Genomic DNA, 24,606 nt, shown 5'->3' on the forward strand with positions numbered 1-24,606 from the left:
CCTCTCTGCTCCTGACTCACAGCCAGTGCGCGATGACGTCACTACATCGCGCACCCGCTGTGTGTCTGGCAGAGGGGGCAGCTCCTGACACTGAAGCCGGGATCAGCGTGGGAGCGAGGAGGAGAGGTGAGTATTGTGTTTTGTTTGTTTTTTATATCTCTCTAGCTCTCTCTATCTGTTTCTCTCTATCTATCTATCTCTATATATCTCTCATATCTATCTATCTATCTATCTTTCTATCTCTATCTATTATCTATCTCTATATCTATCTCTATCCATTATCTATATCTATCTATTTCTATATCTATCTCTATCGCTCTATGTTTATATCTATCTTTCTATCTCTACATCTATCTCTATATCTATCTATCTCTATATCTTTCTATATATATCTCTATATCTATCTATTATGTCTATTTATCTCTATATCTATTATTTCTATATTTATTATCTATCTAGCTACCATCTATATCTATCTATCTTTATCTATATATATATATCTCTATCTAATATCTATATCTATCTATCTCTATACCTATCTATCTATTTATCTATCCGTTATCTATCTCTATATCTTTTCTCTGTATCTATCTATCTCTATATCTATATCTCTCGCTATCTATCGCTCTATCTCTATATCTATATCTATCTCTATATCTATCTTTATATCTATATATCTATCTCTATCTATCTCTATATCTATATCTATTTCTCTCTATATCTATCTCTATCTCTCTCTATAGCTATCTATCTATATATCTCTATCTCTATATCTATCTCTCTGTATATCTATCTATCGCTCTATCTATCTATATATCTATCTATCTATCTATCTTTCTCTATCTATTTATCTCTATATCTTTTCTCTGTATCTATCTCTCTCTATAGCTATATCTATCTATCTCTATATATATCTATTATCTCTATATCTATATCTATTTCTCTCTATATCTCTCTCTATATCTATCTATCTATTTATCTCTATATCTATCTCTATATATATCTCTATATCTATCTATCTTTCTCTATCTATCTTTCTCTATCTATTATCTATATCTATCTCTATCTATCTATCGCTCTATATCTATCTTTCTATCTCTACATCTATCTCTATATCTATCTTTCTATCTATCTATTATGTCTATCTATCTAGCTATCTCTATTATCTATATCTACCTATCTCTACATCTTTATCTTACTCTATCTCTATATCTGTTATCTCTATATTTATTATCTATCTTTATCTATCTATCTCTATCTATTATCTATATCTATATCTATCTCTCTATCTATTTATCGATCTCTGTATCTATCTCTCTATCTCTCTCTCTCTACCGCTCTCTCTATCTCTATATCTATATATCTCTATATCTATCTATTATCTCTATAGATATCTACCTATCTATCTCTATATCTATCTCTATATCTATATCTGTTTCCCTCTATATCTATCTCTATATCTCTCTCTATAGCTATCTCTATATCTATCTATCTATATATTATCTCTATATCTATCTATCTCTATATCTATCTGTTATCTCTATATCCATATCTATCTCTATATCCATATCTATATATCTATCTATCTCTATATCTATCTTTCTATCTAACACTATATCTCTATATCTATCTCTATATCTCATTATCTATCTATCTCTATATCTATTGATCTATCCATCTATCTCTATATCTATCTATTATATCTATCTATTATCTCTATTATTTATATCTATCTATCTAGCTATCTCTATCTATCTCTATCTCTCTCTATATCTATCTATCTTTCTAACTCTATATCTATCTATCTCTATACATATCTCTATATCTAGATATTATCTCTATATCTATCTCTATATCTATCTTTCTATAGCTATCTGTCTCTATATCTATTATCTCTATATCTATTATCTCTATATATATCTCTATATCTATTTTTATTTATAGCCATCTATCTATATATATATTTATCTCTATATCTATCTATATATGTCTATATTATTATTATTATATCTGTATATCTCTATTATCTATCTCTATCTATATATCTATCTATCTCTATATCTTTCTATCTATAGCTATCTATCTCTATATCTATCTATCTATCCATTATCTATTTTCTATCTGTCTCTATATCTATCTACCTATCGATCTATCTATCTATATTTCTTTCTATATCTATCTTTATATCTCCATCTATCTCTATCTCTATGAATCTTTCTATCTATATCTATCCATTATCTACTTTCTATCCATTATCTACTATCTATCTCTATATCTATCTATTTCTACATCTATCTTTCTATCTATATCTATCTAACTCTATATCTATATATCTATATAGCATTATACCCTATGAGGGGGGCAGTATTATACCCTATGAGGGGGCAGCATTATACCCTATGAGGGGGCAGTATTATACCCTATGAGGGGGGCAGTATTATATTCTATGAGATGGCTGCATTATATTCTATTAGATGGCTTCATTATACTATGTGAGGGGGCTGCTTTATATTATATGAGGGGGCTACCCCAACTCCTGCTACATAATTAAGACATGTACAACCTTATATTATACCCGGATATTAGCGTGTTTTACCGCATAATTGGTGGTCTGGTTTTTAACTCTATGCAGCTACGTAGTGGGCCCCAAGAATGATTTTCTCTGGTGGGCCCAAGGTGTTCCAGTCCGACGCTGTATGTATGTTACTATTTTCTGGTTTTGTTACAAAAAAAACAGTCTCAGAATTAATAGGATCTCTTGAAACGTTCCAGAGTTATTACCTCATAAAGTGAATGTGGTCAGAATTTAAAAAATTGACCTGATCAGGAAGGTGAAAACAGGGTTGGGGTGAAGGGGTTAAACATCAGCAGTCAGTCAGCAATGGCTCTAAACCCACCATCTGTGGGTACTGCCCGATTGGCCAAATGGTAAATCTGTCCTTACAAATACAGCAATAGAAATTGCTTTATGAAGTAAAAAATAAATGTATGCATTAGGTATGTAGTGTCAGAGTTTTTCTAGCTTGTGGCGAGTTAACAGACAAAACATTAAGTCAAGTTGTTGGGTTATTTATTATCTTTAGGCAGGTGGAGAATCTTAATTCATTGTTTCTGAACATGCAGGTTTGGTGTGGCACAGACCTTCTCTCTTAGTACACAGGAAATAAACTCTGCAGGAGACTTCCATCTTCTGTGTTCTCTGCTTATCAAGATATTTCACCTTACATTTGCATCCTGTTCACAGGGAGCTAGAATCCCGACAATAGGAATATGGTTATGAAACGATCTTCACCCTTCATAAATATATTATACAAGTATTATAAAATGCTCCTGATTATTTAATGAAGTCTATCTTAGTTATGACAAGTGCTAAATCAGATCCTTGCCTTTTCTTGCAAATCTTTTGGATGCTGTTATGTCAGTGTCATTCTTACTTATGGGTATGTTAAATAAAAAGGTAAGTAAGCAGCCATAGGGCCCAATTCATCATTGCATTTCCACCAGTCTTTGAGAGTGAATACTTCTCAATTAGTGACTGCTTGATTTGTGACAAATTCATCAAACGATATGTGCCTTCGTTCAAGATGTCTTTTGTGGTTTAGTTCATTTTTTGATTATCACATCATTGGGGCTTTTCCAGATGTTTTATACAGATTCATGAAATGCTACCTTTTTTTTTTTAAAACAAAAGTCTCAAAATTTTACCCCAGTTATTTTGCTGCCGCTTGTGAAATTTTGCAAGACAAGAGGCTTTTCTAAAAAGTCGCAAAACCACTTAAAGGCAGAAAAAAAAATACAGTTTTGGGTTTGCACAAAATTCTTGTATTGCATGTGTCATTTTGATGAATTTGCCCCAAAGAACGTCTGCGAAAACTACAAGTCAAAAAAGAAAAAATTGGAAATTATGATTCAGGTCCTTAGACACTTTCATTGCCAATAAAGCAACAATAATTTTCTGATTTAACCCCTTAGTGACAGAGCCAGTTTGCAGCTTAATAACCAGGCCAGTTTTTACAATTGTGACCACCGTCATTTTATGAGGTTATAACTCTGGAACGCTTTAACGGATCCCGCTGAATCTGAGATTGTTTTTTCATGACATATTGTACTTCATGTTAATGGTAAAATTTCTTCGATATGTCTTGTGTTTATCTATGAAAAAAACGGAAATATAGCGAAAATTTTGAAAATTTTGCAATTTTAAAACTTAAAATTTTTATGCCCTTAAATCAGAGAGATGTATCACACAAATTTCTTAATAAATAACATTTCCCACATGTCTACTTTACATCAGCACAATTTTGGATGCAAAATTTTTTTTTTGTTAGGAAGTTATAAGGGTTAAAAGTTGACTAGTGATTTCTCATTTTCACAACAAAATTTACAAAACCATTTTTTTAGGAACCACATCATATTTAAAGTCATTTTGAGTGGTGTACATGACAGAAAATACCCAAAAGTGACACCATTCTAAGAAATAGACCCCTCAAGGTGCTCAAAACCACATTCAAGAAGTTTAACCCTTTACGTGCTTCACAGGAACTAAAGCAATGTGGAAGGAAAAAATTAACATTTAACTTTTTTTGCAAAAAATTTACTTCAGAACCAATTTTTTTTTATTTTCACAAGTGTTAAAAGAGAAAGTGAACCACAAAATTTGTTGTGCAATTTCTCCTGAATACGCAGATACCCAAAATGTGGGGGTAAACCATTTTTTCAGCGCATGGCAGAGCTCGCAAGGGAGGTAGCACTGTTTGACTTTTTCAACACAGAATTGGCTGGGATTGAGATCGGATGCCATATTGCATTCGGAGAGCCCCTGATGTTCCTAAACAGTGGAAAACTCCCAACAAGTGACCCCATTTTGGAAACTAGACCCATTAAGGAACTTTTCTAGATGTGTGGTGAGCACTTTGAACCTTCAAGTGCTTCACAGAAGTTTATAACGTAGAGCCGTGAAAATAAAAAATCATTTTTTTCCACAAAAATGATTTTTTTCGGCCCCAAATTTTTATTTCTACAAGGGTAACAGGAGAAATCATACCCCCACAGTTGTTGTGCGATTTGTTCTGAGTACGCTGATACCCCATATGCCACTGTTTGGATGCACGGCAGAGCTCAGAAGGGAAGGAGTACCGTTTGACACTTTCAATGCAGAATTGGCTGGAATTGAGATTAAAAGTGACATGGCGTCCAGAGAGCCCCTGGTGTGCCTAAACAGTGAAAACTCCACACAAGTGACACTATTTTGGAAACTAGACCCCTTAAGGAACTTATCTAGATGTGTGGTGAGCACTTTGACCCCAAAATGCTTCACAGAAGTTTATAGATGTAGAGCCATGAAAATTAAAAATCATTTTTTTTCCTCAAAAATGATTTTTGGCCCGTTATTTTTTATTTTCCTAAGGGTAACAGGAGAAATTGGACCACAAAAGTTGTTGTGCAATTTGTCCTTAGTACGCTGATACCCTACTTGTGGGGGGGGAACCACTGTTTGGGCGCATGGGAGAGCTCGGAAGAGAAGGAGCGCCATTTTGGAATGCAGACTTTGATGGAATTTTCTGCGGGCGTCATGTTGCGTTTGCAGAACCCCTGATGTGCCTAAACAGTATAAACCCCGCACAAGTGACGCCATTTTGGAAACTAGATGCCCAAGGAGCTTATCTAGATGTGTGGTGAGCACTTTGAAGCCCCAAGTGCTTCACAGAAGTTTATAACGCAGAGCCGTGAAAATAAGTCTTTTTGTTTTCCACAAAAGTGATTTTTTTAGCCCCCAATTTTTTTTATTTTCCCAAGGGTAACAGGAGAAATTAGACCCCCAAAGTTGGTAAATAGTGGAAACCCCTCAATTCTTGCTCCAACCCTAATCCCAACACACCCCTATCAATAATCCCAACCCTAATCCCTAATCCTAATTCTAACCCTAATCCTAATTCGCCCTAACCCTAATTCTAACTCTAACCCTAATTCTAACCCTAACTCTAGACCTAACCCTAATTCCAACCCTAACCATAACCATAATGGAAAAATGAAAAAGAAAAATTTTTCTTTATTTCAATGTTTGCCTAACTAAGGGTGTGATAAACGGGGGGTTATTTACTATATTTTTTATTTTGATCACTATGATAGTTTATCATAGTGATCAAAATGAATGAATGGAATCTGCAAGCCAGCAGATTCGCGGCGTGCCCACTGCACATGCATCCACCATTTTCTTCCGGATCCAAGATGGCGGTGCCCACCGGAGGATGACGGCGGGACAGAGGACCACTGGGAAGGAATCCAGGACCACCGGGAGGTACAAGGGGGATTGGGGACCCCATTTCTCTCTCCTCTGATGTGCGATCACATCAGAGGAAAGAGAAATTAAATGCAAAATCGCGGCTTTTTTTCTTTTGCGATCGCCGTTATAGGATTAATAACGGCGATCGCAAAAGCAGGGTCGGTAAAAACCAACATGATTTATGTTCTCTGGGGTCTCGGCTACCCCCGGCAGCCAAGACCCCGGAAAAAATCCGACACTGGGGGGCGCCATTTACTTACTCCACAGCGCCGTGAATTAACGGCGCTGTGGTTTAAGTACCCTTAATTACCGCCGTTAAAAGGCGTATCGGTGGTCATTAAGGGGTTAATACAAAACAGCCTGTACGCAGAAAAACAAACAGAATTTCTGGAAACCCTACCTGTTATGACCCAAATGGCAATCACCCAAATGGTCAATTGTGCAAACATTCAATCTTGATCCTAGTGTGCCAAAATAAATGATAATTCATGTGATGTATAGGCATGCCAGGTCTTCTACAGCAGAACAAAAGCTCATGCTCTACAAGATCTGGCTTAATGAGAAAATATTTTTCTCCATCAATACGGTTATTATGTTGCCATTGGAATTCATAGCTGATAACTATTATCCAAATTTATCTCTACAATGGTACCTAATTTTAAAAACCAAGACAAAAAAGGACGGCATTTTTTTTTACTATTAAAATACAACTTTTGGCACCTAATGGTAAAAGATATGGAACTAACCAAAGATGGAGCTCCTCTATAGAAAAGCTTCACAACTGCTGTATATACACCCCCAGAATGTATTGTTACATTTGTACCATAATTGCTAGTGGCATGTTGTGGCATATTACAAGTACATACACTTTCTTAAATTAAAGAAGAGAGCAATATGGTGGATCCTGCACGATGATGCTGACAAAGGTCAATCCAGGCGGTAAGTATAAAAAACTTCCAATTTATTGCAACATGCTTTGGAGTAGAACCTACTCCTTCCTCAGGCATGGTTATACTTCAAAACACGTTACAATAAATTGGCAGGTTTTTTTTTTTACTTTCCACCTTGATTAACTTTTGTCAACATCAGCACCCGAGATCCACCACTTTCTTTTGGTGTGAGTACAGTGGCCAGAGCAGCAGCCACGATGGATTACACATAATTCTTAAGGTTATGTTCACACGTGGCGGTTTTTTCGCATTTTCGCAGCGGTTTTAACCGCCCGATTTTGCCACGAAAAATAAGCATCCCATGCATTCTTATGGGATTCCGCAATGCTGTGTTAATGCTGCGGTTTTTACCGCGGCGGAATCGCTTCGCGGTAAAAAACGCAGCATGCTTATTAATTTAGCGGAATCACGGCGATCCCGCACCCATAGGAATGCATTGTTCTGCTTACTTTCCACACGTGGCTGTGCACACCATGCGAAAAGTAAGCAGAACATTTGCGGATGGTACCCACGGTCCGGAGGAGAGGAGACTGTCCTCCGGGCTTTGGGTACCTTATCCCTGTAAAAATAGAATTTAAAATAAAAAATATTGTTATTCTCAACTTCTGACGTCCCGCGCAGCCTTCCCGCCTCTCTCCACGCTCCCGGTCCCAGTAATCCTTTGCGAGCGATGACGTCCGTTCTCGCGGGATCGCGAAGTCTCGTGGTCATTCGTGCGACGTCATCGCGAATGACCGCGAGACGTTGCGATCCCGCGAGAACGGACGTCATCGCAGTAATTCTCGCAAAGGATTACTGGGACCGGGAGCGTGGAGAGAGGCGGGAAGGCTGCGCGGGACGCCGTAAGGCAAGAATAACAATATTTTTTTTTTTTTCATTATTTTTTACATCCTATCTTTTACTATTGATGCCGCATAGGCAGCCTCAATAGTAAAAAGTTGGTCACACTCGTCAAACACTGTTGAGTGGTCACGAGTGTGACCAACCTGTCAATCAGTTCTCCAAGCGATGCTACAGATCGCTTGGAAAACGCTAGCAATTCTGCAAGCTAATAACGCTTGCAAAATGCTAGTTTTTCCGTGGGAAAATCGCGGGAATTTAAAATGCGATTTTCCCGCGGAATGGAATTTGGAATTCTCGCGGTAATTTCCGCGAGAGTTCCGCTACGTGTGAACGTAGCCTAACCGGATCAGGTGAACGACCAACTCACCGACTTGTTACCCATGGTGTTACTCAGAGAGCACCTGGCACCTGTTGGTTTTTATTTCTCCATTTTCTTATGAAGAAAATTTAATAGAATTAGTCTTTGCTCAGAGGCCAGTTTTTTAATGTACGAGAAAAACGATTTGCGATTCGTCAGTGATTTTTATCATATTTTCATGAGATTTCATCAGTGTCATTCCAGTTTCATCAGTTTTTGTCATATGTAAAAACAGAAAAAAAGTTTTTTCACCTTTTCCTAACTATCTGTGAAAAATGATCAGCACTTCTGAGTGTGTTCCTTTTTTTTACGGACATATAGATTTGCATTGCCAAGTTTGATCTGACAAGCAGACCAATATCAGATATGTCTCCGCTATTTTTCACGCTCAATTTGCAAAAAGCAAAGGACAAGTGAACAATTGTGGCCCTGCACCAGGTTGGGAAGACTGATTCTGCAATAGGCAAGCAGCTTGGTGTGATAATAGTAGTAATAATAGTAATACGGGATGGCGGGATGGCTTCTACATTATTTTGATCAAAATTATGTTAACTAAATACCCTTAGTATTACTATTATTACTACCTTCATGCAATTTTTGCAATATATTTTTTTACTTTTTTATTCCAGGATATTTGTTTTGTGTTTTGTTTTTCTCTGTGTAAAGGTCATGTGTTCATATGCAATTACATTTTGAATGCACATTAATTTACTTTTTCTGCTCAGACCCAGTTTCTCATTTGTTTCATTGTGCATTCTGTGCGTATAAGGGTGTGACCGCCCTGTTTCTGAGTTGGAAAATCCATCCTGACTGGCCTATACTATTACTGGTGGTTCAGTCCCTCTGTCCTTGTTCACATTTACGTCACTTGACAAGTGGAAAGGTTTTAAATACCAGAGTTTGGACTGTCCCACAAGGGTTGCCGTGACGTGGCGGGATGGCTTCTACATTATTTTGATCAAAATTATGTTAACTAAATACCCTTAGTATTACTATTATTACTACCTTCATGCAATTTTTGCAATATATTTTTTTTTCTTTTTTATTCCAGGATATTTGTTTTGTGTTTTGTTTTTCTCTGTGTAAAGGTCATGTGTTCATATGCAATTACATTTTGCATGCACATTAATTTACTTTTTCTGCTCAGACCCAGTTTCTCATTTGTTTCATTGTGCTTTCTGTGCATATAAGGGTGTGACCGCCCTGTTTCTGAGTTGGAAAATCCATCCTGTCTGGCCTATACTATTACTGGTGGTTCAGTCCCTCTGTCCTTGTTCACATTTACGTCACTTGACAAGTGGAAAGGTTTTAAATACAAGAGTTAGGACTGTCCCACAAGGGTTGCCGTGACATGGCGGGATGGCTTCTACATTATTTTGATCAAAATTATGTTAACTAAATACCCTTAGTATTACTATTATTACTACCTTCATGCAATTTTTGCAATATATTTTTTTACTTTTTTATTCCAGGATATTTGTTTTGTGTTTTGTTTTTCTTTGCACACTCTTGGCATTCTCTTGATGAGCTTCAAGAGGTAGTCACCGGAAATGGTTTTCAATTCACAGGTGTGCCCTGTCAAGTTTAATAAGTGCGATTTCTTGCCTTATAAATGGGGTTGGGACCATCAGTTGTGTTGTGCAGAAGTCTGGTGGATACACAGCTGATAGTCATACTGAATAGACTGTTAGAATTTGTATTATGGCAAGAAAAAAGCAGGTAAGTAAAGAAAAACGAGTGGCCAACATTACTTTAAGAAACGAAGGTCAGTCAGTCCGAAAAATTGGGATAACTTTGAAAGTGTCCCCAAGTGCAGTGGCAAAAACCATCAAGCAAAGAAACTGGCTCACATGAGGACCGCCCCAGGAAATGCAGACTTAGGCCTCTTTCACACTTCAGTTTTTTGCATCAGTCAAAATCCGCCAAAAGGACGGATGGCGGATCCGTTTTAGTACTGATGACAACGGATGCCACCTGTCCGTTTTTTTTGACGGATCCGACAAATGAAGAATTTTAAAGGAATCGCAGAGAGAGAGAGAGAGAGAGAGAGAGAGAACCCAGAAAGAATTTCGGGTTAAATGAGTGTCTGGAGGATCCGCCAGAGGAAAAAAACGTTGCAAGCTCCGTTTTGAAATCTTTGAGGATGGTGACGGACAGCAACTTTTGGCGGATCCGCAAAAAAACGGATGCAACGGACGGCAATCCGTCACAATCCGCCAATAATGGAAGTCAATGGGGAAAAAAACGGATCCTCAAAAGAAAATTGAGGATCCGTTTTTTTAAAAACCTGGCGGATTGTGACTGATTGTAAAAAACTGAAGTGTGAAAGAGGCCTAAGAGTCACCTCTGCAGCAGAGGAGAAGTTCATCTGAGTCACCAGCCTCAGAAATCGCAGGTTAACAGCAGCTCAGATTAGAGACCAGCTCAATGCCACACAGAGTTCTAGCAGCAGACACATCTCTACAACAACTGTTAAGAGGAGACTTTGTGCAGCAGGCCTTCATGGTAAAATAGCTGCTAGGAAACCACTGCTAAGAACAGGCAAGAAGCAGAACATACTTGTTTGGGCTAAAGAACACAAGGAATGAACATTAGACCAGAGGAAATCTGTGCTTTGGTCTGATGAGTCCAAATTTGAGATCTTTGGTTCCAACCACTGTGTCTTTGTGCGACGGAGAAAAGGTGAACGGATGGACTCTACATGCCTGGTTCCCACCGTGAAGCATGGAGGAGGAGGTGTCATGGTGTGGGGGTGCTTTGCTGGTGACACTGTTGGGGATTTATTCAAAATTGAAGGCATACTGAACCAGCATGGCTACCACAGCATCTTGCAGTGGCATGCTATTCCATCCGGTTTGCGTTTAGTTGGACCTTCATTTATTTTTCAACAGGACAATGGCCCCAAAACACACCTCCAGGCTGTGTAAGGGCTATTTGACCAAGAAGGAGAGTGATGGGGTGCTATGCCAAATGACCTGGCCTCCACAGTCACCAGGCCTGAACCCAATCGAGATGGTTTGGGGTGAGCTGGACCGCATAGTGAAGGCAAAAGGGCCAACAAGTGCTAAGCATCTCTGGGTACTCCTTCAAGACTGTTGGAAGACCATTTCTGGTGACTGCCTCTTGAAGCTCATCAAGAGAATGCCAAGAGTGTGCAAAGCAGTAATCAAAGCAAAAGGTGGCTACTTTGAAGAACCTAGAATATAAGACATACAGTATTTTCAGTTGTTTAACACTTTTTTGTTAACTATATACTTCCAAATGTGTTAATTCATAGTTTTGATGCCTTCAGAGTGAATCTACAATTTTCATAGTCATGAAAAAAAAGACAACTCTTTGAATGAGAAGGTGTGTCCAAACGTTTGGTCTGTACTGTGATATATATATATATATATATATACTGTATATATATATATATATATATATATATATATATATACTGTATATATATTTATTATATAAATTATGGAGTGTTTTTGTGAAGAGCTTGTACTCGTTAAGCCTTTCCATTACAGGACGTACATGCACGTGCTGAGGTGGAGTAACTTACCACATCAGGACGTAGAGAAGCGTCCTAGCGATGGGGCTACAGGTATTGTGTCCATGCTATCCGAAGTGATAGCAGGTTGTAATATACCTACCTTGATTTCACCAGTTTAACCCATCAGATGCTGCTGTCAATTGTGTCACAGGCATCTGAGGAGTTTGACAGAGGTAAAGCGCTCAGTCAACCCATCAATACCCACACAACATAATGAAGGGGTGCCAATGAGTTGCTATGGCAAATGGAGCCCTAACATTGTGCAGTTCTCAAAGGCACAGTTTCAAAGGCCTCCTGTATGATACAGACAGGCTGTACAATGCATTGCTCTGCATAAGTAGTGCAGCATATTATCTCTACTATCAAAGGATTAAATGTTCAGGTTTCTTTCTAGGAGTCGGACTAAATAAATATTGTAAGAAAATAAAAAAATTGTTCATCATAAAAGGACTAAATTGGTTGTACTGGGAGGGAGTGAAGATACAGGTACATTATAGGGGACCTTAATAAGATGGAGAGGAGTTGCCCACCAGACACATTTTGATACATATTGTACATATCGACATGCCACATCTTTTTTCCCCAACATTAGGTCATTGGTTAAGTAACAGGTTTTGTACAAGATGCCAAATGACTTTGTAAAATACAAATGGAAAATATAATCCAGATAATTCTTAAAGAGATTCTGCATAAACACATTTATTTTCCAAACTACTATCAGATGCAATTTAGATGCACTTACTGTTGTATCCGTGGTACTGCATGGCTGATACTTTACATCTGGGTCATGCATGATTTTGAAGTCGTATCCTTTCCTTGCAAAGTACTTTCGTAGTCGTTTCTTTGCAATTTAGCTACAGAAACAAGCAAAAAGTAAATTATCAAACAACGGAAACATAAAGTACAATTTTAATTTGCCCAAAATGGAATTTAATGAAACATGAAACAAATAAGTGGAGAACATTTATTTGGAATTGTTGTTCAAGAGGAAGTCATCAGCTAATCTACCCTATATTGTTCCAACCAGAGACTGAATTTTGTGCCTCTCTTTGAGAACCAAATTACTTATGTTGCTCATACTAAATGGTAACCATCAAGGTAATATGTCCCATTGTCCCATCTGTTGCAGACTGTTGTTGCAAACCACAATTCAGATTTTCACCTGGTGTTGTCTCTCACTCATTGCCTTGCCATACCTCTATGAGGTGGTTACCATGATATGACATGTTAGAAGAAGCCTATGCTTTCCATTGAATCTGTACTCTACTGTGTATGCGAACTACAGCAAGAGCTGTGCGTTCCGGTCATCTGAGTAGAGCACTGTTCAGGGTCTATTGAGCGATCAGTAGGGGTCTTGGGATCTGCAGACAATAAAGATGCATGCTAAAGATGGAAAAACTTCCTCAAAGATTAGTCTTCAATGTATATTTTCAATAAAATACTTCATTTGAGTTTAGCCAAGTTTCTGCATTATGATGATATTGCAGCATTGACTACCCACTATACTCACCTTTAGCATATCAACAAAGCACTATTTTTCTAGTACAATATTTGATACAATGACAAATACCCAATGAAACTCCTTATAGTTAAAAGGGTGCTTCAGACGGCGTTGGTGCCCTTGATTTGAGACTACACATTTGCATGAATTATGTTTTTGTGTTCCTAGAAAGAAGTAACAGAGACATGTATGTTCCTGACCACATGTGAATTTAGCTTTAATCTTTCTCACTATTTTATCACTAGACATCTTTGTTACTATCTTTCTGACACCAGAGTATAAATAGCTGTTTTGCGCCAGGTATGCCAAGATTTATAGCAGTTAATATTTAATATGTGTTCAGGACAAAATGAAGAGTTGGTTGTTTTATCACTATAAAGGTGTATGGCACTGTGTGAGCTACAGTGCCTTTAAGGCCATGTGCACACGCTGCGGTTTTGCTGCGGTTTTGGCCCTGCAGAACTGCAGCAGTTCCGCAGACATGGTACTTTACCATGTTAGCCTACGGGTTTTCAAAACCGCAGCGCTCAAAAGCTGCAGTTTTTTTTCCGCAGCATGTCAATTGTTTCTGCGGATTCTGCTGCGGTTTCACACCTTTACATAGTAGAGGTGTGAAACCGCAGGGCAAAACCGCAGGCCAAACTGCAGCAAAACCGCAGGTCACTTTACCTGCGGTTTTACCTGCGGTTCCGCGGGAAAAAACCCGCAGGTGAATCTGCAGTGTGTGCACATACCCTTAAAAGTATTCATATCCTGTGAACTTTTCCACATTTTTCCACATTACACCCACAAACTTATATGATTTTTATTTGGATTTTATGTGATATACCAACACAAAGTAGAAACCATTTATGAAGTGTAAAGGAAATGATATATGGTTCTCTAATTATTTTAAAAACATAAATCTGAAAATTGTGATGTACATTTGCATTCAGACCCCCTGAATCAATACTTTGCAAGACCACATTTCGGTGCAATTACTGCTGCAAGACTTTTGGGGTATGTCTCTACCAACTTTGCACATCCAGATGCTGATATTTTTGCCCATTCTTCTTTGCAAACTAGCTCTAGCTCTATGAGATTAGATGGAGAGCGTCTGTGAACAGCAAATTTCAAGACTTGCCAGACATTCTCTATAAGATATAGGTCTGGACTTAGACTGGGCCATTCAAACACATGACTTTGCTTTAATATAGACCATTTCATTGTAGCTCTAGCAGTATGTTTAGGGTCTTTGTCCTGCTGGAAGGTGAACATATACACCATCTTTTGTAGCCTCTAAAAGGTTTTCCTCCAGGATTGCCCTTTATTTATCTCCATCCATCTTCCCATCAATTCTGACCAGCTTCCCTGGAAAACATCTCCACAACATGATGATGTCACCACAATGTTTGAAGGTGGAGATGATATTTCCAAGGTGATGTGTCGTGTTAGTTTACCATTACACATAGTGTTTTGAATTTAGCATAAAAAATTCTACTTTGGTCTCATGTGAGCAGAGCACCTTCTTCCACATGCTAGCTGTGTCCCCTACATGGCTTTCTTCAAACTGCAAATGATACTTCTTATGGCTTTCTTTCAAAAATGTCTCTCTTCTTGCCACTCTTTCATAAAGAATTGTGGACTATACGGCTAAGGGCTCATACTCACTTGTGATTCTCGTGCGAGTCTCACGCATGAAAACCTGGCACTGCCGCCGGCACTTGGACCGGAGCGTGCGGCTGCATAGAAATACATGTAGCCGCACGCTCCGGTCTGAGTGGCGGAGGCAGTGCCAGGTTTTTATGCGAGAGACTCGCACGAGAATGGTGCGAGTCTCTCGCAAGTGAGTATGAGCCCTAATAGTTGTCCTGTCAACTGATTCTCCAACCTGAGCTCTGAATCTCTGAAGTTCCTCCAGAGCGACCATGGGTCTCTTGGCTGCCTCTCTAAGTAGTACTCTCCTTGCTTGGGATGTCAGTTCAGTTTAGGTGGATGTATTGGTAGGTTTGCTGTTGTGCCATACTCTTTCCATTTTTGGATGATAGATTGAATAGTGGTCTGTGAAATGTACAGAGCATGGGCTAATTTTTTTAATAACCTAACCCTTCTTTACTCTTCTCCATAACTTTATCCCTGACCTGTTTGGTGTGTTTCTTGGTTTTCATAATGCTGATTGATCCCCAATATTCCCCAGCAAATCTCTGAGGCCTTCAAAGAACAGCAGTAGTTGTACTGAGAATAAATTACATAGAGGTGGACTCAATTTACTAATTATGTGACTTCTGGAGGCCATTGGTCACTCAGGATTTTATTTAGGGGTATCATTTTATTTGGGGTGATGAATACAAATGCACGTCACAATTTTCAGACTTATATTTTTTAAAAAATGAGAAAACCATGTAACATTTTCTACACACTCCACAAATACTTGCCCAACAAAGTACATTTAAGTTTGAGGGTGTAATTTAAAAAAATGTGGAGAAATTAACAGGGTATGCATACTTTTTCAAGACACTGTACGTGGTGGAGAAAATTAGTTGTTTGGTACACTGCTTGGAGAAAATTAGTTGTTTGGTACACTGCTTCACATTCAATACAAGTGTGATAATGTAAAACCATTTTGGGAAAATATCTTTGACCTTTATGCAGTTGTGAGAAAATATAACTGCTGAACAACTGAATCAAGTACCAAACTGGAGCCATAGGCCACCTCATCAGAATAGAAAGTTGTCATCTGAGGGCTCTGTGAGCTGTACAAAGTATGATACAAACTTTCCCAAAACTTGTATCATATTTAAATCTGTTATAGAGTAGGTGCAGAAGCCTGAGGCATAGGCAACTAGTCCACCATCTTTTATTTATTTTTTAAACCTCTTTCTATAGCTTCTGTCTTGAGTTTTCTGTGTGTCTCAACCCTTCTTCATGGTCCCTCATTTACTGTATTGCTGAAGGTGGCAGTATGCTACCTCTGCTCTTAGGGCGGGGTCATACTGCAATTCGATTCACTCTCAATACAAGTGTGTCACTCAAGGCCGGAAACAGTCTGGTTGAGCTCCAGCCGGAAGTACACATATCGCATACTTGCGGTCACATGGCCGCCATTCCTGGTGGTGACACTGGTGAATATCCTCTCTGCGTGCAGAAATAGAGTGACTGCAGACTTGTCATTTTAGACCTGACAACCCTTTTAACCTTTTTGGACTTCATGTGAACCCTTCATACTTCATATGTTGGACATCCATTATCCAAACACTACAAATTGCTACCTGATGGGAAAGTAAAAGGCAGTTTATTCTGGGGAATAGAAAAAATACGAAAACATTGGAGAGGAGGCAGTTATATACACCAGATGTCCAAAGCCGATGGATTTTTTAATTCAACAACTCATACCAACTGGATTAAATAGCGAAATAGAGCTATTTGCCTTTACAGATAAATGAAAGCAGCAAACACTAATAAATATAGCTCAATCATTCATTACATAGATCCATCTATAAAATACTGCGATGTGCCTAGTAATGGTAATCCCTGAGGAAGGAGATTCTCATGGCAAGCTTGATCCAGTGTGACCGACCAGAATGCTGAACATTTATAGCACCATGGACTACCATTTGATTTATCCACCAGAGTGCAGTGGAACCCATGACTGACTATGGACATCTAATCCCAGGATGTCTTCCAGTCTAGAGCCATCATACTCACAGATTGGAGCAGGATGTTTCTGAACTTGCACCTCCAGATCTAATCACAGCGGTTTGTGAATGATCCATGCTTATCCACTGACAGCAAACTCTAGGACATCTCTAAATGGAAAAACATGGCAACCACAGACAAGAGTGGGACATATTTGACACTTATCCTCAGGTTGGATTGCTGTATATCGTATGATCCAGTATTGGCATATCAAGGCATAGCCTATTATTGAAAACTACATAAATTATAAGTTATTCCACAACAAAGAAGCCCTCATATGGCTATGTTGATGGAAAAATGAAACTGTTTATTCATCCCATTGTTCCAAGGGCCAAAACTAATGCAAAAAAAACCCATAGAGAAATCTTTAAGGCTATGTGCCCACGTAGCGTTTTAAAACGCTCACTAAAAACCGGACTCCTTCCCAGAAATCGCACGTTTTTTTCCCGCGCGATTTTATCGTGATTATGATCGCGATTTTGCCGCGATTTTCGCGTGCGATATTCAAGCACTTTCCAAGCGATTTGAAGCATCGCTTGGAAAGTGATTGACAGGTTGGTCACACTCGTGAAACATAGTGTTTGACAAGTGTGACCAGGTTTTTACTATTGAGGCCGCCTATGCGTTATCAATAGTAAAAGATAGAATGTTAAAATGCTAAAAAAAAATAAAAAAATCGGGGTATATTTACCTTCCGGCGTCCCGCGCTGCCATCCCGGGCCACAGCGTTCCCAGTAATGCCTTGCGAGACCTGTGATGACGTAGTCTCGCGTTGCTATAGCGATCTCGGGAGGCCGCTAGAGTCACGCGAGACTACGTCATCACTGGACCGTGCCGCAAGGCATTACTGGGAACGCTTAGGCCGGGAATGCAGCGCGGGACGCCGGAAGGTAAATATACCCCGATTTTTTATTTTTTATTCTTTTTTTTTACAGGGGTATGGTACCCAGGGCTTGGAGGACAGTCTCCTCTCCTCCACACCGTGGGTACCAACCGCACAAGAGATGCTTAACTTCCCGCATGGTGGGCATAGCCACATGCGGGAAGTAAGTGATTCTCATGCATTCCTATGGGTGCGGAATCGCGGCAATTCTTTGTGATTCCGCACAAAAGAATGAGCATGCTGCGATTTTTTTCCGCGATGCGTTTCCGCCGCGGAAAAAAACGCAGCATTAGCACAGCATGTGCGGAATGCCATAGGAATGCATGGGGGGCGTTCTGTACACGATTTTTAAACGTTTTCGCGCCGAAAATCGCGGCAAAAACGCTTAAAAATCGCTATGTGGGCACACAGCCAAAGGGTACTTTCACACTGCACTCATTCAAAGGATTTCATCTGAATCCCCGGTCTGAGTGTCTGCCTCCAGTGGGCGTATACACCCGAAAATGATTCACTTCAGAGCACGTTCACTCTGCCAGCACTACTATAGTGTATGGCCCCGTTGGCGCATATGTCTGAATCCTGTTTTGCGGGGGGTTCAGACGTAACCCTGATGGGTCCACTGAATGGTTGCCGGACCGCAATGTGAAAGCACCCTAAGGGGTTAATTACCAAGTCAGCCCGCAAAACAGCAATGTCATTAACAAATCAGCTGGCCAGCGATCATTGTTTGTGGCTTTACTCCAAGGAATGGACACATAGAGGAAAACCCAACCAAATTAAAGGTGTTCACATGTTGCCAAGAAGTTTAGGAATACTAAAGATGCTATGGTATCCAGCCCTATTTATACAATGGCGACTGATGTAACTGTTTTGTAACCTGATGTTGCATGTCTTACTAGTGTGCCATGAAACAATACTGAAACACCCTATTATACAGGTCACAGAGTCCACAGATCAGCCGGCTGCCTCCCGCTGATGTGTATATACACAGCGTGCGTGTTTTGTAACAGTGACTTTTGCAGCCACTATCCAAGCTGTAAATGTCACTTAGAATCATAGAATCATAGAATCGTAGAGTTGGAAGGGACCTCCTGGGCCATCTGGTCCAACCCCCTGCTCAAAGCAGGATTCGCTAAATCATCCCAGTTAGATGTCTGTCCAGCCTCTGTTTGAAGACTTCCATTGAAGGAGAACTCACCACTTCTCGTGGCAGCCTGTTCCACTCATTGATCACTCTAACTGTCAAAAAGTTTTTTCTAATATCTAATCTGTGTCTCCTCCCATTCAGCTTCATCCCATTGCTTCTAGTCTTTCCTTGTGCAAATGAGAATAAAGTTGATCCTTCTACAATGTGACAGCCCTTTAGATATTTGTAGACAGCTATTAAGTCTCCTCTCAGTCTTCTCTTTTGCAAACTAAACATTCCCAAATCCTGCAACCTTTCCTCATAAGACAGGGTTTGCAGACCGGTCACCATTCTGGTCGCTCTTTTCTGAACTTGCTCCAGTTTGTTGATGTCTTTTTTAAAATGTGGTGCCCAAAATTGGACACAATATTCTAGATGAGGTCTGACCAAAGAGGAGTAGAGGGAAATTATTACTTCACGTGATCTAGACTGTATGCTTCTGTTAATACATCCTAGAATTGCATTTGCCTTTTTTGCTGCTGCATCACACTGTTGACTCATATTCAGTCTGTGATCTATTAGTATACCCAAGTCTTTTTCACATGTGCTGTCACTTAGCCCTATTCCTCCCATTCTATATATGCTTTTTTCATTTTTATTGCCCAGATGTAGTACTTTGCATTTCTCCCTGTTAAAAACCATTCTGTTAGTTGCTGCCCACTTCTCCAGTTTATTTAAATCTTTTTGAATCCTCTCTCTCTCTTCTCTAGTATTAGCTATCCCTCCTAGCTTTGTGTCATCAGCAAATTTAATCAGTTTACCCTCAATTCCTTCATCTAAATCGTTGATAAAGATGTTGAACAATACAGGGCCCAGGACAGAGCCCTGTGGTACCCCACTTGAGACATTCTTCCAACTGGATGTGCAGCCATTTACGACCACTCTTTGGGTCCGATCACTAAGCCAGTTATGAATCCACCTAACAGTTGCCTTGTCCATTCCATACTTAGTCATTTTTTCAATAAGGATTGTATGAGAGACTTTGTCAAATGCTTTGCTGAAGTCAAGATATACTATATCTACAGCATTTCCTTGATCCACCCAATCAGTAATACCATCATAGAAGGAAATTAAATTAGTCTGACATGACTTATTAGTTACAAACCCATGCTGACTCTGTTTAATCACTTCATTCTTATCCAGGTATTGACATACATGTTGTTTAATAATTTGTTCAAAGATCTTTCCTGGTATAGAAGTCAGACTCACCGGCCTATAGTTGCCTGGGTCCACCTTCTTCCCCTTTTTGAAGATAGGAACAACATTTGCTCTTCTCCAGTCTTCTGGCACTTCTCCTGTTCTCCAAGAATTTTCAAAGATTATGGAGAGGGGTTCAAAAATTTCTTCTGCTATCTCCTTCAGTACTCTGGGGTGTAATTCATCTGGACCTGGAGACTTGAATACATTTAGGTTAGCTAAGTGTTTCCTCACTATCTTTCTGTTTATAGATATCCTGGATTCTTCTATTCCCTTAATAGGACAGTGAATAACAGTTGATGTTACATTTCCTTTCTGAGAGAAAACAGATGCAAAATAGGAATTTAAAAGTTCAGCCTTCTCAGCATCCTGTCTTACCATTTCATCATTTTCATCCTGTAAAAATCCTATAGCATCTTTGACTTTTCTTTTACTTTTGACATATCCCCAAAATCCTTTATTATTGCTTTTGACATTTCTTGCAAGCCTCAATTCATTTTCAGCTTTAGATAATCTGATTTGTGCCTTGCAGGTTCTGCAGACAGCATTATATTCTTCTTTAGATATGCCTCCTTCTTTCCATTTTATAAACATTTTTTGCTTCCTTTTTAGCATGTGCTTAAGTTCTGTGTTCATCCATCCTGGTTTCCTTAAATGCTTCCTATTCTTCCCTCTTTTCGGAATTGTTAACAACTGTGCTTTGAGAATTTCATTTTTCAAGATTTCCCATCCTTCCTGGACATTTTTGTCTTTAAGGATATCCAGCCATTGGATCCCTCCAATTCTCTTTCTGAATCCCTTAAAATCTGCCTTTCTGAAATCTAACCTTGACGTCTGAGTCTTCACAGGTCTTCCGCCTCTAGTTATCCAAAATTCTAAAATAGCATGGTCGCTACCTCCTAGGGTCCCAGCCACTTTTACCTCCTCAACCATTTCCTCCCTGTTTATAAGGATTAGATCCAAGGTAGCAGTTCCCCTTGTTTTCTCCTTTACCTTTTGGAAGATAAAGTTGTCAGCAAGAGAGGATAAGAATTTCCTTGACCTGTTAGTTTTGCCTGAGAGAGATTCCCAACAAATGTCTGGATAGTTGAAGTCTCCCATGACAACTATGTCATATTTTTTGGAGAACTTGGCCATTTGATGCATAAAGAGTTCATCCATATCTTCAGCTTGCACAGGCGGCCTGTAGTAAATGCCTACAATGGTGTCCTTTCCATTGTTCTGTCCTTGTATTCTTACCCAAACAGTTTCCACAGAACTCCCAGTCTCTGAAGCTTCAATCTCTGTGCAGATATACGCGTTTCTAACATACAATGCGACACCCCCTCCTCGTTTATCAAGTCTGTTTCTTGCAAATAAGTTGTATCCTTCTAGTCTTGTATTCCAATCATGTGTATTGTCCCACCAAGTTTCAGTGATTCCAATGACATCATATTTCTTTTCCTGTGTTAGTAGTTCCAATTCTCCTTGTTTGTTGCCCATGCTTTGTGCATTAGTATAGAAACATTTTAGTTTGTGATTGGTTTCTCTTTCTCCAATATTTTTTTTAATTAGATTCTTTCGTCTTTGTTCTTCCTTTCCACTTCTAATAGCACAGTTCTCAGTAGCATTTGTCAGGTGTATGGCTTTTTCTGGTCTTTTGCTTCCCTTCCCATGTTGTTCTAGTTTAAAGCTCTCCTTACAAGTGTAGCAAGGCGACTTCCAAATACCTGCTTTCCAGTCTTCGTAAGGTGCACCCCATCTCTAGCAAGTAGTCCATCGTATAAGTAGTTCACTCCGTGATCCAGAAATCCAAATCGTTGCTGACGGCACCATCGACGTAGCCAGTTGTTCACCTGCAGAATCTTATTCCACCTCCTTGTTCCATGGCCATCCACTGGGAGGATGGAAGAGAAGACCACCTGCACTCCCAGTTCTTTCACTTTCTTGCCTAAGTCTTCAAAGTCTCTGCAGATGGTTTCCAGGTCATTTCTTGCGGTGTCATTTGTCCCCACATGTAGTAGCAGGAATGGGTAGTCATCTGTAGGTCTGAAGAGTCCTGATATCCTGTCAGACACATCTTTAATTTTTGCACCTGGAAGACAGCACATTTCTCTTGAAGTTATATCCGGTCTGCAGATAGCGGCCTCTGTTCCTCTCAACAGGGAATCCCCCATGACCACCACTCTCCGTTTCTTCTTCACAACATTTTTCTTTCTCCATCCAGGAGGACTCTGAAGGCGTAGAAGGTTGCTGTTTGTTGGCAAAGTCTTATCCTGATGTATTTCTTCATCGTTTTCCTGCGTGAGAGCCTGGTACTGGTTTCTGAGCAGTATGGGTGCTGACTGCCTCCTGATCCTCCTGCTTCTCTGGGTCACATGTCTCCAATCCTCTGTTTCTTCAGGTGCACTTCGAATTTCTTCTCTTTCTGTAACATGAAGAGATAATTCTGCTCTGTCCAAGAACTCTTCACCTTCCTTAATGATCTTCAACGTAGCTAACCTCTCTTCGAGATTTTGCAACTTTTCCTCCAACAGGGTCACAAGCTTGCATTTGTGGCATGTGAAGTTTGGCTTTTCCACTGGTAAATCTGTGAACATGTAGCAAGAAATGCAGCTCACCAAATGGCTCCTGGCCTCTTCCATCTTGAGATTTCTTAAAAAGATGAAAGATGAGCCAAAATTCGCTCGCCGAGAGGCGCGCGGTTTCTCCGATTTCCTCTTTTCAGCTGCAACGGCCAAAACCCAGTGATCGTTGAGCTCGCGGAGACTCTTCACTTATCCCAGAAGGCACTGGGAATATGCAAATGATCTCCTCAAGACTCTTCCACTTGTCTTTGTTCTTCGCACGCAACAGACGATTTACTTGTTTGAATGAATGTTGAGAATCCCTGAGCTGTGACAAGCTTTCCGCCCTGAAGTTACAGTGTTGTATAACAGAGTACAGTAGACTATATGCCTTTATATTGCTCCATTGTGATAAAAGATTATAAAGCTTTTATATCAGTTATGAAAATTGACCTCAATCTCAATTACCTTAGTTAAACAGCCATTCCAACATGTATTTTCATAGCAAGTACACCAGCCTCATTGAGTCTGAGAGGTCTATTTAATAATGTATGCAATGTATTGTAACTCATGTACCGGAACTACGTTTGCCAGCGCATGCGCACTTCTGTTTTTGGCTTTGCCCTCAGTTGGGCAAAGCGTATTGCGCAGGTGCACAAGGCTATATTTCTCAGCAGGCGCGAGATGTCGCACGGGGCAAGAGGCAATATCGGACGAAGTAGGACAGTGACCAACAGCAGATGGGCGTGATGTAGAGACCCAAAACCACGCCCATCGGACCGGACAGAGAAATTGCCATACAGCGTGGGACACATTAAAACACGTTTTCGGGAGTATACAAGGGGACTCAGGGGCGTCTATAATGATGTAGGGAATGCATAGCAGACGCTTAATAAGGCGATATTTTTTAGCTTCTATACCATAAAAGTGGTGACAGCTTCCATTTAAATATTATCCACAACAGTATTTTTAGCGCCACCAATACAGCAATATGACCTAGGTCCTGATGAAACATTACTTTACCCTGCCCAAGGAAAGACTCATATTTTAAAGCCTTGTGGGATTGGGAAACACAATGGCTCAGTGGTTAGCACTGTTGCTTTACAGCTCTGGGCTTCTTGGTTAAATCTCACCAAGGACAACATCTACAAGGAGTCTGTATCTTCTCCTTATGTTTGTGTGGGTTTCCTTCTTGTACTTCCCACTCCCCAAAGACATGATGAAATGGAATTTAGTACATAAGCCCAATGATTATGTCTGTAAACTGCTGTGGAATATGCTGGAACTATGTAAGTAAAATAAATTCTTAAATGGTTTTCAAGTTTCGCTAAACTATTGTCCCAAAGTTCAGTTCTATGACACTAGCCACTGAGAATACTGATTGCCTGCAGAGCTGTTACTATGACTAAGAGCTGCAGACAAACAAGAAAGACCAGAGCAACAGCAAAGATAGTTATTTTTTTTTTTACAGTTAACTACACCTGGGGACAATAGTTTGAGAAATGAGGGAAAAGAGGGAATCTGTCAATGTGATCCAGACCCCAAGCTGTTTATATGGTCATGTTCCTCCCTGGAAGATAATGGCATCCACACCTTTTCTTAGTTGATCTGTTGCAGTCTGACTGAAAAAGAAAATCACTTTT

The 24,606-nt window shown here is 39.6% G+C and overlaps 1 protein-coding gene across 6 annotated transcripts in view; it reads right to left on the reverse strand.

Moving 5' to 3' along the window:
• Positions 1-24,606, reverse strand: part of ABCG2 (ATP binding cassette subfamily G member 2 (JR blood group)) — a 241,032-nt gene that overhangs the window by 100,705 nt on the left and 115,721 nt on the right. For all 6 annotated transcript variants that reach the window (XM_073590863.1, XM_073590845.1, XM_073590880.1 and 3 more), the window contains one exon: positions 12,718-12,829. In XM_073590863.1, coding sequence (XP_073446964.1) covers positions 12,718-12,768 — 51 coding nt within the window. In that variant the 5' untranslated portion in view covers positions 12,769-12,829. The remainder of the gene's footprint in view (positions 1-12,717; positions 12,830-24,606) is intronic.

The sequence above is a fragment of the Dendrobates tinctorius genome, unplaced genomic scaffold, assembly GCF_039654945.1.
Source record: "Dendrobates tinctorius isolate UK_male_01 unplaced genomic scaffold, ASM3965494v1 ptg000011l, whole genome shotgun sequence".
Taxonomy (NCBI): domain Eukaryota; kingdom Metazoa; phylum Chordata; class Amphibia; order Anura; family Dendrobatidae; genus Dendrobates; species Dendrobates tinctorius.